The sequence below is a fragment of the Mus caroli genome, chromosome 19 (assembly GCF_900094665.2).
Source record: "Mus caroli chromosome 19, CAROLI_EIJ_v1.1, whole genome shotgun sequence".
Taxonomy (NCBI): domain Eukaryota; kingdom Metazoa; phylum Chordata; class Mammalia; order Rodentia; family Muridae; genus Mus; species Mus caroli.
In genome coordinates this window covers 6,291,675-6,305,655 of record NC_034588.1, presented here as the reverse complement: position 1 = coordinate 6,305,655, position 13,981 = coordinate 6,291,675, and the positions used below count along the sequence as shown (strand labels likewise).

At 46.1% G+C, this 13,981-nt stretch overlaps 1 protein-coding gene across 2 annotated transcripts; it reads left to right on the top strand.

Annotated features, from left to right (window-relative positions):
* The first annotated feature begins 3,889 nt into the window (after positions 1–3,889).
* On the top strand, positions 3,890–13,747 carry Scgb1a1 (secretoglobin family 1A member 1). 2 transcript variants are annotated; one of them, XM_021152558.1, is made up of 4 exons: positions 3,890–3,930; positions 9,468–9,548; positions 12,047–12,234; positions 13,577–13,747. In XM_021152558.1, the coding sequence occupies exons 2-4, from the start codon at positions 9,494–9,496 to the stop codon at positions 13,622–13,624; spliced, it is 291 nt and encodes a 96-aa protein (XP_021008217.1). In that variant the 5' UTR covers positions 3,890–3,930; positions 9,468–9,493; the 3' UTR covers positions 13,625–13,747. The 2 variants fall into 2 exon arrangements, with proteins under 2 accessions (XP_021008217.1, XP_021008216.1); XM_021152557.1 differs by lacking the exon at positions 3,890–3,930 and having other exon boundaries at positions 9,445–9,548.
* The last annotated feature ends 234 nt before the right edge of the window (positions 13,748–13,981 follow it).

Genomic DNA, 13,981 nt, shown 5'->3' with positions numbered 1-13,981 from the left:
GAACTCACTTTGTAGACCAGGCTGGCCTCGAACTCAGAAATCCGCCTGCCTCTGCCTCCCGAGTGCTGGGATTAAAGGCGTGCACCACCACGCCCGGCTTAATTCCTTTTTAAAGAGCTGTTTTAATTCCATCCTACCAGACCAACTGAAATATTTTTTTTATTTGTTATTTTATTTATTTATATTTCAAATGTTGTCCTTCTTCCCGGTTTCCCCTCCACAAACCTCTCTTCCCATCTTCCCTCCCCCCAGCCTCTATGAGGGTGCTCATCCACCCACCCACCCACCCACCTACTCACTCCCACCTCGCCATACTAACATCCCTCTACACTGGATCATCAAGCCTCCACAGAACCGAGGGCCTCCCTTCCCACTGATGCCAGATGAGGCCATCCTCTGCTACATATGCAGCTGGAGCCATGGGTCCCTCCATGTGTGCTCTTTGGTTGGTGGTTTAGTCCCTGGGAGTTCTGCAGGGGTTGATTGGTTGATATTGTTGTTCTTCCTATGGGGTAGCAAACCCCTTCAGCTCCTTCAGTCCTTCCCCTAACTCCTCCATTGGAGTCCCCATGCTCAGTCCAATAGTTGGCTGCAAGCATCCACATCTGTATTGGTCCGGCTGTGGCATAGCCTCTCAGAGGACAGCTATACCAGGTTCCTGTCAGCAAGCACTTCTTGGCATCCACAATAGTGTCTGAGTTTGGTATCTGCATATGGGATGGATCCCCAGGTGGGGCAGTCTCTGAATGGCCTTTCCTTTAGTCTCTGCTCCACTCTTAATTTTAAGTGAACAAGATTGAATATTTTCATCTGTTAAGTTAATGTTGTAGGTCACCTGGGAAATAATTTATTGAATTTTTGTATCCTCAGAGCTAAGATATATTCTTTTTTGATTGTTATTTGATTTAGAATAAATCAGGGGCTGCGGATGTGGCTCAGTTAGTAGAGTACTTGCCTAATATACATAAAACTATGAATTTAACCCTTCAACAACACATAAATTAGGGGTACTAGGGGAAGCTCAAAGTCACCCTTGGCTTCCTAACAAGTTCAAAGACAGCCAAGGTACATGAGATCCTATCTCAAAAGTAAAAATTAAATTAAGTCTAAAACAGTACAATTTAATAATTAGCAAAAAAAAAAAAAAACCAAAAATGCCTTTTTCAATATTTTTGATTTTGAGCAACTTTGTTTATTGATTTACTAGCTGTTTATGTAATACTTAGTATATCTGACTAAAACCAAAAAAAACAAAGGGCAATTAGATAAATATGCAGGCCATTGAATATCAGTTGTGATTTCATGCATATTCGTGTGTGTTCTGACTTTTGTTTGTTTTCATTGGCATGGTTTGATAGACACTTAGTTCCTGGGCCCCAGCACCACATAGGAACATAGGAGCAGCCAGACTGCCGAGCACCCAGGCTAGACAAAGACTGCAGAAAGTAACCTTATTCCTGAGTTACACACTCAGGAGCAGTCTGCTTAGCTTGTGACCAATGTCAAGGGATGTTCTGGTGTGGGGTGACATCAAACACCAGATGCAGCATAAAGAAAGCTAAGCACCACCCAGGACTCACCCCCAAGATGATTATGATCAAATTTATATCCCCCTAGCATATGGAAAACTTGAGAATGAAATATTTTAGGGCTGGTGACATGGCTCAGAATTTAAAGGCACTTACCTCCAGGCCTGAGAACCTGAGTTTAATCCCCAGAACCCATATGATGACACCCATAAGTTGTTCTTTGACCTCCACACAAATGCCATGGTCAATGCATACGTGCACACACACACACACACACACACATACACACACACACACACACACACACACACACTAAAATCTTTAAACTTTAATTATATTTATTTTAGTTAGCAGTATAATAAGATGGCTATAAGTTTTCTATAATGTGTTATATATTGTGTGATATACAATGCCTGTATGCCATATATATGTTATATGTAATATATATAAACATAAGAACATAACTATATTAGTTAGAAAATATAAAATATAGGTGATAGATAATAGGTTGGACTAGATTAGATTAGATTAGATTAGATTAGATTAGATTAGATTAGATAGAAAAAGGAAAGTGCTACTTCATGTAGGGAGCCCCTCTTTGGGGGACCCTGAATCACCCTGTACATGATGATGTACTAAAATTGATTGACAAGATAAGATGTCTGGGTAGGAAAGCATTAGTCTGTTGACTAGCAGCTTTAGAGCCTCACCAGATGCCTCTGGATGAGACAAAACTGGTCCTCAGACTCTTGTCTCTTAAAGAATCCATGATCCCCACCCTACTACCCCCTTTCCGTAGCTAGAGCCCTGCTAGGCCACTCCACCAATCAACAACAGAACTTGGTGATGATCTATCTCTGCCACCCCGTCAGCTTGTCTTCCATGTGGTGGTCAGCTAAGCACAGAGCTATGTAACCCACAGTCCACACTGGGGACAGGGAACCTCGGCAGTAACTAGCCAAATACATGAGTGGCTCCACACTCTGAGCAGGGAAGGTGACAGAGGGCAGAACCCAAGTGACTCACTGCAGAAGAAAGAACCTGCAGAGTAAGCAATGGTGAGTGGGTGAGTGGGCGAGCGAGCGAGCATCCCTGGGAAAGGTCAGCAAGTGAATTGAGTTGTTCTGTTAACCTCCAAATCCCCACAGCAAGCCTGTAGAAGGGAAAGGAACCGGTTTCCTCCCTGCAGAACAGAGACTCTCAGCAGCTTCACCATCCACACCCCTCAAAGAGAGCTTAGTCCCAAGTGAAGAACCTGCTGGTTCTTCTGGAACACCCTTGCAAGGCTCATCCCCAGCTCTCACTCTCTGTCCCACCTTTCCACCCCCAAACTTCATTCAGTTCAGTCACATCTTCATGGAGACAGTGCCTGCCTAGCTGGGGAGCCAAGAAAGCACACAGATTTGTTTTATACCAAAGCCTACCTCCAACATCCCCAAAGCCCTTGGGCTCCAGAAACAGAGACAGCCAAGTCATTTCATGCCTGAGTATAGTTGGCAGCTGGAGGGTAGTGTTTAACCACAACATGCCACTGCGTGGCCTTGAAGGGCACATATGTGCTGAGTTGATGCTTGTGGGCTGAGTGACAAACTAAAAAAATGACCAAGACCCTCTGAAGGTCAGAACAGTTGACACCTCAGTCTGTGACAAGATCTTCCCTTTTCTTCCCAGGTTTCCAGCCTTGACCATCCTCACCAACACACCTTTTGTGGTTGGAATAGATGGAGTTCCAAGCTTGAGAGAGCCAACACCAATAAGGGCCTATCTTTGACCAGGCATGTCCCCTACAGAAAGATTCAGCGGGACAAAAGGTAAACATGGTGTGGCTTGTTAGGGCAGAAAAACTAGAAAGTATTGTCCATCAACAAGGTACTGGAAAATTAAATCACAACAGAGCCGTGCAGCGTGAAAGAAGATCAAATGTATTTATAAGCAGTAAGATTTCAGTGGGTCAAATGCTTGTTGTGTATTCAATTGTGAAGAACTGAGTTCAGTTCCTCAGCATTAAAGCCAGGCATAGCAGCACACAATGGGAACCCAAGCATTGGGCAGGAGGCAACAAGGTGATTCACAACTCATGATTCAGTAACTCTAGACAAAATGATGAGTTCCAGGTTCAGTGAGAGACCCTGTCTCAAAAATAAAGTGTATCCTGGTTTGATACCACACACCTTTAATCTGAGCACTAAGTAGATGGAGTTCTGTGACTTCAAGTACAGCCTGGTCTACATAGTGAGTTCCATGCCAGAATTACATAGAGACCCTGTCTCAAAAACCAAGATGGAGAGAGACAGTAAGTAGAAGACAGTAGATGTCAATCTCTGGTCTCTAAACATGCCCACACAGGCTAATGCACCTATACACACACACACACCACACACACACACACACACACACACACATTTGATAGCACAAGACATAACATTAAATGGGGGAGTCCAAGTCCAGCCTCGGTTATGTAGCAAGTTCCAGGCCAACTTGGGTTGCATGAGACCCTGTCTTTAAAAAAAAAAAAAAACAACAGAGGAGCAGCAGTCAGGTAATCAAAAGGTTCCGCAAACAAGGATAACTTGCTGTATACGCCTGGCAACCTGAGTTTATTTAAACATCCCTGGAACCGTGGAAAGACAGAAGGGGAGTACCAACTCCACAAAGATGTCTCCTGATCTCTACATATAGGCCATGTAATGGATGCACATACAACAAAGATAAGTAAAAAGTCAGAAAAAATTAAACAAGCAAAAAAGAAATGCACAGTCCTCACAGTAAGTGTAAGTTGGCTATAAACTTTTTGAAGGAGATTGCATTGGGTTTGCTCTAATCCTGGGTAGAGACTGTGCACTTTAACATTTTTAACTTTAAACTGCACCACATCTTCGTGCACCTGTGTCATAGCTGTACTGAGCTATGGCTAACTACTTGAATTCTGTTATCTAGATAAGTATTCACCAATTATAGTTTAGAGATCCTCTTTCAGCATTTTAGAGCCAGTGGGTTAGATACATGACTGTGGTGGTTTGAATAGTAATGGCCCCCATAGATTTGAATTCTTGACCCATAGGGTCACTTTTAGGACTGTGGCCTTGTTGGAAGAAGTGTGAGGGTAGTTTGAAGGGTCTGGAGCTCAAGTCAGTTCTCTTCCTGCTGCCTGCTGATCTGGGTGTAGACTCCCTGCTACTTCTACAGTGCCATGTCTGTCTGCACGAGCCACCATGCTTTCATCCATGACAGTAATGGACTAAACCTCTGAAGCCAGCCCAAGTTAAATGTTTTTATTTATAAGAGTTACCATAGGCTGGGCCGTCGGTTGGCCAGTAGTGGCATACACCTTTAATCCCAGCACTGAGAAGGCAGAGGCAGGCTGATCTCTATGAGTTCAAGGTCAGCCCAGTTGGTCTTCAGAGTGAGATCCAGGACAGCCATGGCTGTTACACAGAGAAGCCCTGCCTCTAAAAAGCCAAAAAGAAGGGGAAAAAAAGTTGTTGTGGTCATAGCATCTCTTCACAGCAATAAAACACAAGACAATGACCATTATTTTGGGTCCTCAAAACAAAACTAAGTGGGGAGGGTGCTGGAGAGAGAGACGAGTCAGTGGTAAAGAACACTGGACACTCTTCCTGAGGACCCAGGTTCAGTTCCAAGCACCCAACATGGCAGCTCACAACTGACTGTAACTCCAGTTTTAGAGGATCCCAGGCAAGCACACGGAGCAGACATACATAAAAGCAGAGCACCCACACACATAAAATTTAAAAAAAATTTTTTTAATTAAAAAAAGAAAAGTTGGAAGGATCTAGGCATCATCATTGCTAAGCAAAACAACCAAGTGCTGAGAAGGCGCCAAGCCCTTCCTAGGAGGGTTCTAGGAGTCAGCCTTGGGGCAGAAGAAAGTGAACCGACCTCATGAGGGACAATCTTCTGTTTGGCAGCTATTTCTTGAGAGCATGCTCAGAGCTGGATACTGGGGGAGGACACAGAGACTGGCCTCTACAGTTTGCCTCACAGTTGACCTTGTGAGTTGGCCCCAACCTGTCGTTTGACCAGTCCTTCTGTGGCCCAGCAAGATCACTAGGCTCAGAATGACCCACCCAGAGCCTCCAACCTGCTTTCTGGGCCGTGCTGGGACTTGTTTACCAGCTTCTGCCTTTTGGGATCGGCTAAGCACTGAAGCCAGGGGATAAACATCTGGTCTTAGGCAATAGCTCCTGGGAGTACCTGGTGGAGGGCACTAGAGGCTTCACCCCTCCCTCCTGTCATTGCCACTAGATTCATGAGAGAACAAGGAAAGGACTCACTAGGAGACAATGAACATGGCCCAACAACCTGGCACCCACATGCATAATCACGTTATTCACACATACACAGGCACACACACACACACACACACACACACACTGTGTGGTGTTGGGGAGGGTCCAGCTGACCTAAGGACTTAGGAATCTAAATACCAGGTGAAATGTCCAGGCAATCAGTCCCCTCGGGCTGTGAGTGAAGCTCTTCCTGACCTTGTGTGAAGCCAGGCCTGGAGTATTTATATCACTTCAGAAGACTCCTAGCCCAGACCTCAAACTCTCCATCAACCTAGGAATCAGGACTCTCCAAAATCAGTCACAGCAGGGAGTAAGGAGGGTCATGGGACCAGTGTGTGATGTGCCAATTCAATACTCGTGACATCATAGTGCTAGCAATCAAGTGGCTTCTCTTTCCCACTTGGGGTTTGTCTTTACTATATACCCAGTCCCCAGTGCAGCCAGAGAGAGCAGTCCCTAGACCTCCCCCAGGTGCTAAGCAAGCTTAGGGGTCTATCCTGGACGTCAAAGTGTAGGGTGGGGGTGCTTTAGGGAAGACTGCTGCTGGAATAAAGAAGTGGGGCTCTGTGGAAGTTAAGAGAAGCAGGAGTTGCACAGATCCCAGGGCAAGGGAAAGGCCCATCACAGCCAAGCAGGGCTCTCCCAAGAGCCAGGGTAAAAGAACCTGTCTAGTACTCTTGGTAGTAGCAATCCAGTGACCACAGCCCCAAGACCAACCTCCCACCTCTGCTCAGAGTCTGAACAAAGCCATCACCCAGGAACAGCATTGCCCTCTCATGACCTGAGGCAGAGACCCAGTCAGAACATAAGAGTGAAGTGGGGAGAAGAGCCCCGTTAAATGAACTTGGGAGGAGGAGGTTGTTGACAGGGGCAGATGGAGGAACATGGCAGAAACTAATGCAGGATCCAGACACCTGCCCACAGAGGGTGCTCACTACAGACCTGTGTGTGTGTGTGTGTGTGTGTGTGTGTGTGTGTGTGTGCGCGCGCGCGCGTGCGTGTGTGTGCATGCATGCGTGTGCGCTCCCACAAGGGTGCACACACACAGGGTGGAGGCCAAAAGTCAACATCAGGTGTCTTCGTCTGTCACTCTCAGTTTTGTTTAGGACAGAACTTTTCACTGAATCTGAATCTGGCCTATTGGTTAGATGGCCTCATCAGCCAGATTCCAGGTTTCCCTTGTCCCCATCTCCCCAGGGCTGGAATTCAAGGCACATCTAGGTTTTTTTTTTTTTACATGGATGCTTGAGAACCAAATTCAGTACCTCATACTTACCCACTGAGCCATGTCCCCAGATTCATTCATTCATTCATTTAGGTTTGGCTTGGTTTGGTTTGGTTTTAGTTGTTTGGTTGGTTGGTTGGTTGGTTTGTTTTGTTTTGTTTTGTTTTGTTTTGTTTTGTTTTGTTTTGTTTTGTTTTGTTTTGTTTTAAGACAGGGTTTCTCTCTGTAGCCCTGGCTGTCCTAAAACTTTCTTTCTTTCTTTCTTTCTTTCTTCCTTCCTTCCTTCCTTTCTTCCTTCCTTCCTTCCTTCCTTCCTTCCTTCCTTCCTCCCTCCCTCCCTCCCTCCCTTCCTTCCTTCCTTCCTTCCTTCCCACCCTTCCTTCCTTTCTTCCTTCCTTCCTTCCTTCCTTCCTTCCTTCCTTCCTTCCTTCCTCCCTCCCTCCCTCCCTCCCTCCCTCCCTCCCTTCCTTCCTTCCTTCCTTCCTTCCTTCCTTTCTTTAAGGTTGGTTTTTTGGTTGTTTTTTTTTTCAAGATAGGGTTTCTCTATGTAGCCCTGGCTGTCCTGAAACTTTCTTCCTTCTTTCCTTCCTTCCTTCCTTCCTTCCTTCCTTCCTTCCTTCCTTCCTTTAATTTAAGTTTGGTTTGGGTTTTTGGTGGGGGTTTTTTTCATGGCAGGGTTTCTCTGTGTAGACCTGGCTGCCCTGGAACTCATTCTATAGCCAGGTTGGCCTTGAACTCAGAAATACGCCTGCCCCTGCCTCCTGAGTGCTAGAATTAAAGGTGTGTGCCACCACAGCTGGCACTACATTCATTTTAAAGGCTCTTGTCTTTAAAATGACACTCATACTATTCTGTACACAGCCACTGAGCTGTATCACTAAGTGGCCATGACACGGGTCCAGGAAGGTTTCACTATTTAAAAGTTGGTTTGGAATTTGGAAATGGGAAAATTTGTAGAGACAATCTCACTCTAGGACTCAAAGACAGAGATAAAATGCTCCTTACAAACCTATTCTGGGGGAGCAACAGTATCAGAACTCTTCCTACATCAGTCTCTGCACTAGGGTCAGGCCAGAGACACAGAAATGAGCTAAGCCTACAATGAGAACGGAGGAACCATGGGAATGTGCATCCTTAGGGCCCAGGGCCACTAGGAAAAGGCAACCCAAATGTCAGGACTTTAAATCCCCTTCCTGTTGTGTCATTAGATGCAAAGAGCCCTGGAAAGGATGTGACCATAAGCAAGGCGATGTTCTGTAGCAGGGGCAGATCCTGAAGTTACTAGAAGCTGAAGGTTCTAGGCTGACCACACTTCTCAGAGTCACTAGATAGGAAGCTCATGAAATGAACTCTTGAAATGCCTCTCCAGGTCTTCCCCAATTTCCAGTCCCACCAGTACCATAGTAGGGACTGGGCATCTATTGTCTGGGTGGATGGATGAACATTTGAGACAACCTGGAAGTTTGAATAGGATTTGTGGAAATGGAGAAGGTGTTGGTCCTAAGACACAAGAGCACTGAAGAAGTAAAAGAGTTAACACTAAACATGGCCAAGAGAAGCAAGGAGACTAAGGTAAGGCCTGGGAATGGCTAACACTTGAGAACTGTCAACATCGTGAAAGAATAAGAAAGAATGACCAAGGAAAGAAAACAGGAAAGAGCTAAGCGTGGGAGAGTCCTGGAGAGAATGGAGCAAGAAGGGGGAGGTTATAGGGTAAAGGCCAGGGAGAGGTCAAGTCAGATGAAGACTGATGGTGCTTTCAATTGGCAGGACTCAAGGGCTGCTCTGGGTAGGATCAGGCCAAGCCTGCCTGATCTAGGACCTGGGTCTCTGATGTGTACTATGGAGAAGTCTTTATATGTTCACATCTACTGTGTGTAGGATCTAGCCTGTCTAACAATGCCCAAGAATCGAGTGACCTTGTGGCTTGAAGTCTAGCCACGTTCCTTGGAGGGAGGCCATAGAAGGAGTCTAGTGACATCTCAGAGTACTGTGTCTTTGTCCTTCCCTGTGATTCCTGAAGGGTCTCCAGCCTCTGGTTCTCCAGGGTTGGCAAGTCTACAGTTGCTTCCTGGAACCTGGAGTGCTCAGTGCTTGACTTTGAAGAGAGGACACAGGTGTCTTCTACAGTTCCACGACCTCTGACTTGGGTCCCCCACCACCACTGCCTGAAAACTCCACAAGTGGCCTATTGTGTGAGTGAACTCAGTTTCAATGGGAACAGAAACTGAGTTTATGAAAAGAGATTATTTGCTTATTCCACAGAGAAGATGACCAAGTAAATAATGCAATCTCCTAAGTGGAGCGCAATCGCTGCCCTCTACCTCTTGTGGGCTGCCAGGAACATATAAAAAGCCACACAACCACACATACCCACACATTACAACATCATCCCACATCTACAGACACCAAAGCCTCCAGCCTCTACCATGAAGATCGCCATCACAATCACTGTGGTCATGCTGTCCATCTGCTGCAGCTCAGGTGAGTGCCCAGGGTCTCTTTCCCAAGGTCAGGAGGAAGTGGTCAGTCCCTCTGTGGCTGCCTGGAAGGCCTGGATATGCTGACTCTCAGAAGCATTGCGTCTGATGACCAACGCTATTTTGCGATCTTGCGGAAAGCCTTGAACTTCTGCACTCCAGAGACTAGGGAAGCTTTGTGGGGAAACTGGAGAGAGCCCATCTAGACCAGTACATCTGTCCAAAACTGGACTAGGAATAAGGAGCCCTTTGAAGTCTGGACTAGGACTGGATTAAGATGCTAAGAGATCTTGATACAGTCACTAGGTTAAGGGGTGGTAGATTCCCACCCAACTCTGGCATTTAGTCTGGCAGGAGAAGTACAGAGACTCATGTCCTCAAACCCAAGGCAAGGTCTCTTGTTTTGATATTCCAGAAAAATATTCCAGAAATATTCCAGAAAAAGATCTTCCCTTTGGAAAACTGCCAACTTTGGGTGTAGTTTTCTAAACATTCTGTCCTCTGGAAAAAGAATTAAAGGTCTCTGAATGGTTGTTGCTATCACTGTGCAGAAAGGGATGGGAAATGAGAGAGAGAGGGAAGAGGATGGATGGACAGAGAGAGGGAGGGAAGGATGGATGGACAGAGAGAGGGAGGGAAGGATAGATGACAGAGAGAGGGAGGAGGATGGATGGACAGAGAGAGGGAGAGTGATGGATGGACAGAGAGAGGGAGGGAAGGATGGATGGACAGAGAAAGGAAAGGAAAGATGGGTGAACAGAGAAAGGGAGGGAAGGATAGATGACAGAGAGAGGGAGGGACAGATAGATGACAGAGAGAGGGAGGAGGATGGATGGACAGAGAGAGGGAGATTGATGGATGGACAGAGAGAGGGAAGGAAGGAGGCATAGAGGGGGGATGGATCAATCTATCACTCTCCGGGCATCTTGTGCTTTGAGAACGGAGTTGGGAAAACACTTCTCTCATTAGCTTCTCTCACTTCCTCCTGATAATGCTGTATTATTTTTCTAAAAACAAACCCTAAATAATGTACTTGAAAAGGTTCATAATACCTGTGAATACAGGTTTTATAAACCAAGGCGACCGAGACCCCAACCAAGAGGCAGTGGAAGCAGCTGTTTAATCAAGCATCTTTATTTGTTCTCAGGGGGAAAGATATCATTTTGAATTAAAATGTTTATTAATTAGATATCAATACTGTGCATTGAGGAGCTCAGCAAGACAGAGCTAAAACATGTGAAGTGGTGGGCTGGTAAGATATTTGCATATCAGTGTGCTCACGTATTTAAAAACTGTGATAGTAAAACTCGTTAATGCCACTTACAATGTGGTAGTCACTGTCCTCAGCCATTTTGCATACTATCCCTTTCATTTTCGAAACAATCCAACGAAGTAGTGATATTGTTCCCATTTTGAAGTTTAGGAAACTGCCTGGTGATATTATAGAGAGGATTCAAGTTGGAGTAACCATACTTTTGGTTTTGAGGCAGGGTCTCATTCTGGTCTGAATTCATAGCTATCCTGCCTCAACCTCCCCGGTGCTGTGAGGTATATAACAGGCATGAGCTATCATGCCCAGCTAGAGTGGCCATTAGGAGTAGGAATTGGGTCTTGAGTCAGAGCGATGAATCCAATTTTGCAAACAATGCAGAGAATTCCAAGGCAGAAAATTTGAGACGAGGTGAGAAGTGGAGGCAAACAGTAGGAAATCATGTTCCCAAGCAGACAGTACAATCCAAGAGCACCACGATTGCAGGGAACATGGTGATGAGGTGGGAGGCTTGCCTGCAAACTGACTGTGTCATCAGACTAGATCCCTGTGTGCCTTCATCTTCCAGGCCAGGTTTGGGGACTATGCTGGGCTTGGGTAAGGACTGTGTCACATGTTCCTAGTAACGTGGCACAGACCACCACTGGCCATGGGTGAGGGACATTCTGGTAGAAAGCAAGACTCCCAAGAGGCCTCCTTCTTGTCCCTATACTGCATAAAGCAGCCAGACTGACAGCTTCAGTTACACACTCTGCTAGAATGATGGCAGAAACAATGGCCAACCCAAGCCAAGAATCCAAGGGCAGCTCAGGAAAGCCACAAAAGCCACAAAAGACCTAGAAAGTCCTCCCAGGGCCCCTTGGTCTTGCAAACTTTATATGCCCCAGGACAGGGGAACGCCAGGGCCAGGAAGCGGGAGTGGGTGGGTAGGGGAGCAGGGCAGAGGGAGGGTATAGGGAACTTTCGGGATAGCATTTGAAATGTAAATAAAGAAAAATATCTAATAAAAAAATTAATTAATTAATTAATTAAAATAAAATTAAAAAAAAAAAAAAAGAAAGTTCTCCCAGGGTGCCAGATTTTCAGCCGCTTGGAGCCTCCCCTCAACCCCCAGAGCTTACACTCTACTCTACCACCCAAAGGCTGCTCCTCTTGCTGACCAGCAGGATGCTGGCTGGCCGGCTTTTAGAAAAGGGGCTGCATCCTTATGCTTTTTCTTGCCTGCACTCCAGCTTCTTCAGACATCTGCCCAGGATTTCTTCAAGTCCTTGAGGCCCTCCTCATGGAATCAGAGTCCAGTTATGTGGCATCCCTGAAGCCTTTCAACCCTGGCTCAGACCTGCAAAACGCGGGCACCCAGCTGAAAAGACTGGTGGATTCCCTCCCACAAGAGACCAGGATAAACATCATGAAGCTCACGGTACGCAACACCTGTCACTCACATCGATTCTAAGTGACTTCCCACGCACAGTGTCATACCATTTGGGGGGTTACAGAGGCAAATGAATATCTTGGCCATGGACCCTGCCTTTTTATTTTTCTTTTGGGTTTTTGTTTTTATTGTTTGGTGGTGGTGGTGGTGGTGGTGGTGGTGGTGGTGGTGGTGGTGTGTGTGTGTTAGATGGGGTCTCTGTGAGATAGTCTCACTGTCCCCAAACTCCTGGGGTCAAATGTTCTCCCCACCTCAACCTCCTAAATGGCTGGAACTACAAGCTTGAACCCTGCACACCCAGCTCCACCGATTTTTTTTTCCATAATAATTTTGACATTTTATCTACTTAGTGTGAGTGTGTGTGTCACACATGTGGAGGTCAGAGGACAATCTTTAAGGAGTTGGATCTTTCCTTCTACCATGTGGCTCCTGTAGATCAAATTTAGGTAGTCTTTGAGAAAACCATCCAAGGCCTTTTTTCTTTCTTCCTTCCTTCCTTTCTCTCTTTCTTTCTTTCATTCTTTCATTCTTTCTTTCTTTCTTTCTTTCCTTCTTCCTTCCTTCCTTCCTTCCTTCCTTTCTTCCTTTCTTTTATTAGATATTCTTTATTTACATTTCAAATGTTATCCCCTTTCCTAGTTTCCCCTCCAAAAATCCCCTATCCACTTCCCCCTGTCCCTGCTCCCCAACCTACCCACTCCCATTCCTGGTCCTGGCATTCCCCTATACTAGGGCATAGAGCCTTCACAGGACCAAGGGCCTCTCCTCCCATTGATGTCCAACTAGGTCATCCTCTGCTACAAATATAGCTAGAGCCACAAGCTCCACCATGTGTTTTCTTTGATTGGTGGTATAGTTCCAAGGAGCTCTGAGGGTACTGGTTAATTCATATTGATGTTCCTCCTATGGGGCTTCAGTCCCCTTCAGCTCCCTGGGTATTTCTCTGGCTCCTTCACTGGGGACCTTATGCTCCGTCCAATGGATGACTGTGAGCATCCACTTCTTGGCAGAGCCTCACAGGAGACAGCTATATCAGGCTCCTGTCAGCAGGCTATTGTTGGCATCTGCCTAGTGTCTGGTTTTGGCCGTTGTTTCTGGGGTGGATCCCCAAGTGGGGCAGGACCCAAGATGGTCATTCCTTCAGGCTCTGCTCTGAACTTTGTCTTTGTAACTCCATTCATGGGTATTTTGTTCCCCATCCAAGGCCTTCTAACCCTCAATTCCTCTCAGAATTTACTGTGGCTTTTGTCTGATAAGTCTCTGCACCACTACTGCATCTACTTCTGAGGTTCACTCACTATTGGGGGTGTGGGATGTTTCTTTATTCTAGGAGAAAATCCTAACAAGTCCTCTGTGTAAGCAAGATTTAAGACTCTGAAGCTCACTGGATTTCAGAGATATTCTACTGCTAAAGCCCTGTCACTGACCTGTGTCTCCTCGGCTCCTCGGCTTCCCCACACCAACCCCTCCTTCCTCTTTGCAATAAACTGCGAGCATCTCACCTGCCTGTGTGCAATGGTCTTTTTCTGTACCTGCTGGAGCCAGAGCATTGGAGCTGGAGTGAGTGAAGGGAACCAGAACCAAGGGAGGACAGCTGAGTTCTGCCCTGGTGCCACACAAGATCTCAGAAGTCTTCCTTCCTCTAGTTATTTGCCATCAGTAGACTGCAATGCCCTACCTAGTAATAGAATGCTAGGTCCCACCATCTATTCAACAGCCCTAACCTAGCTTGTCT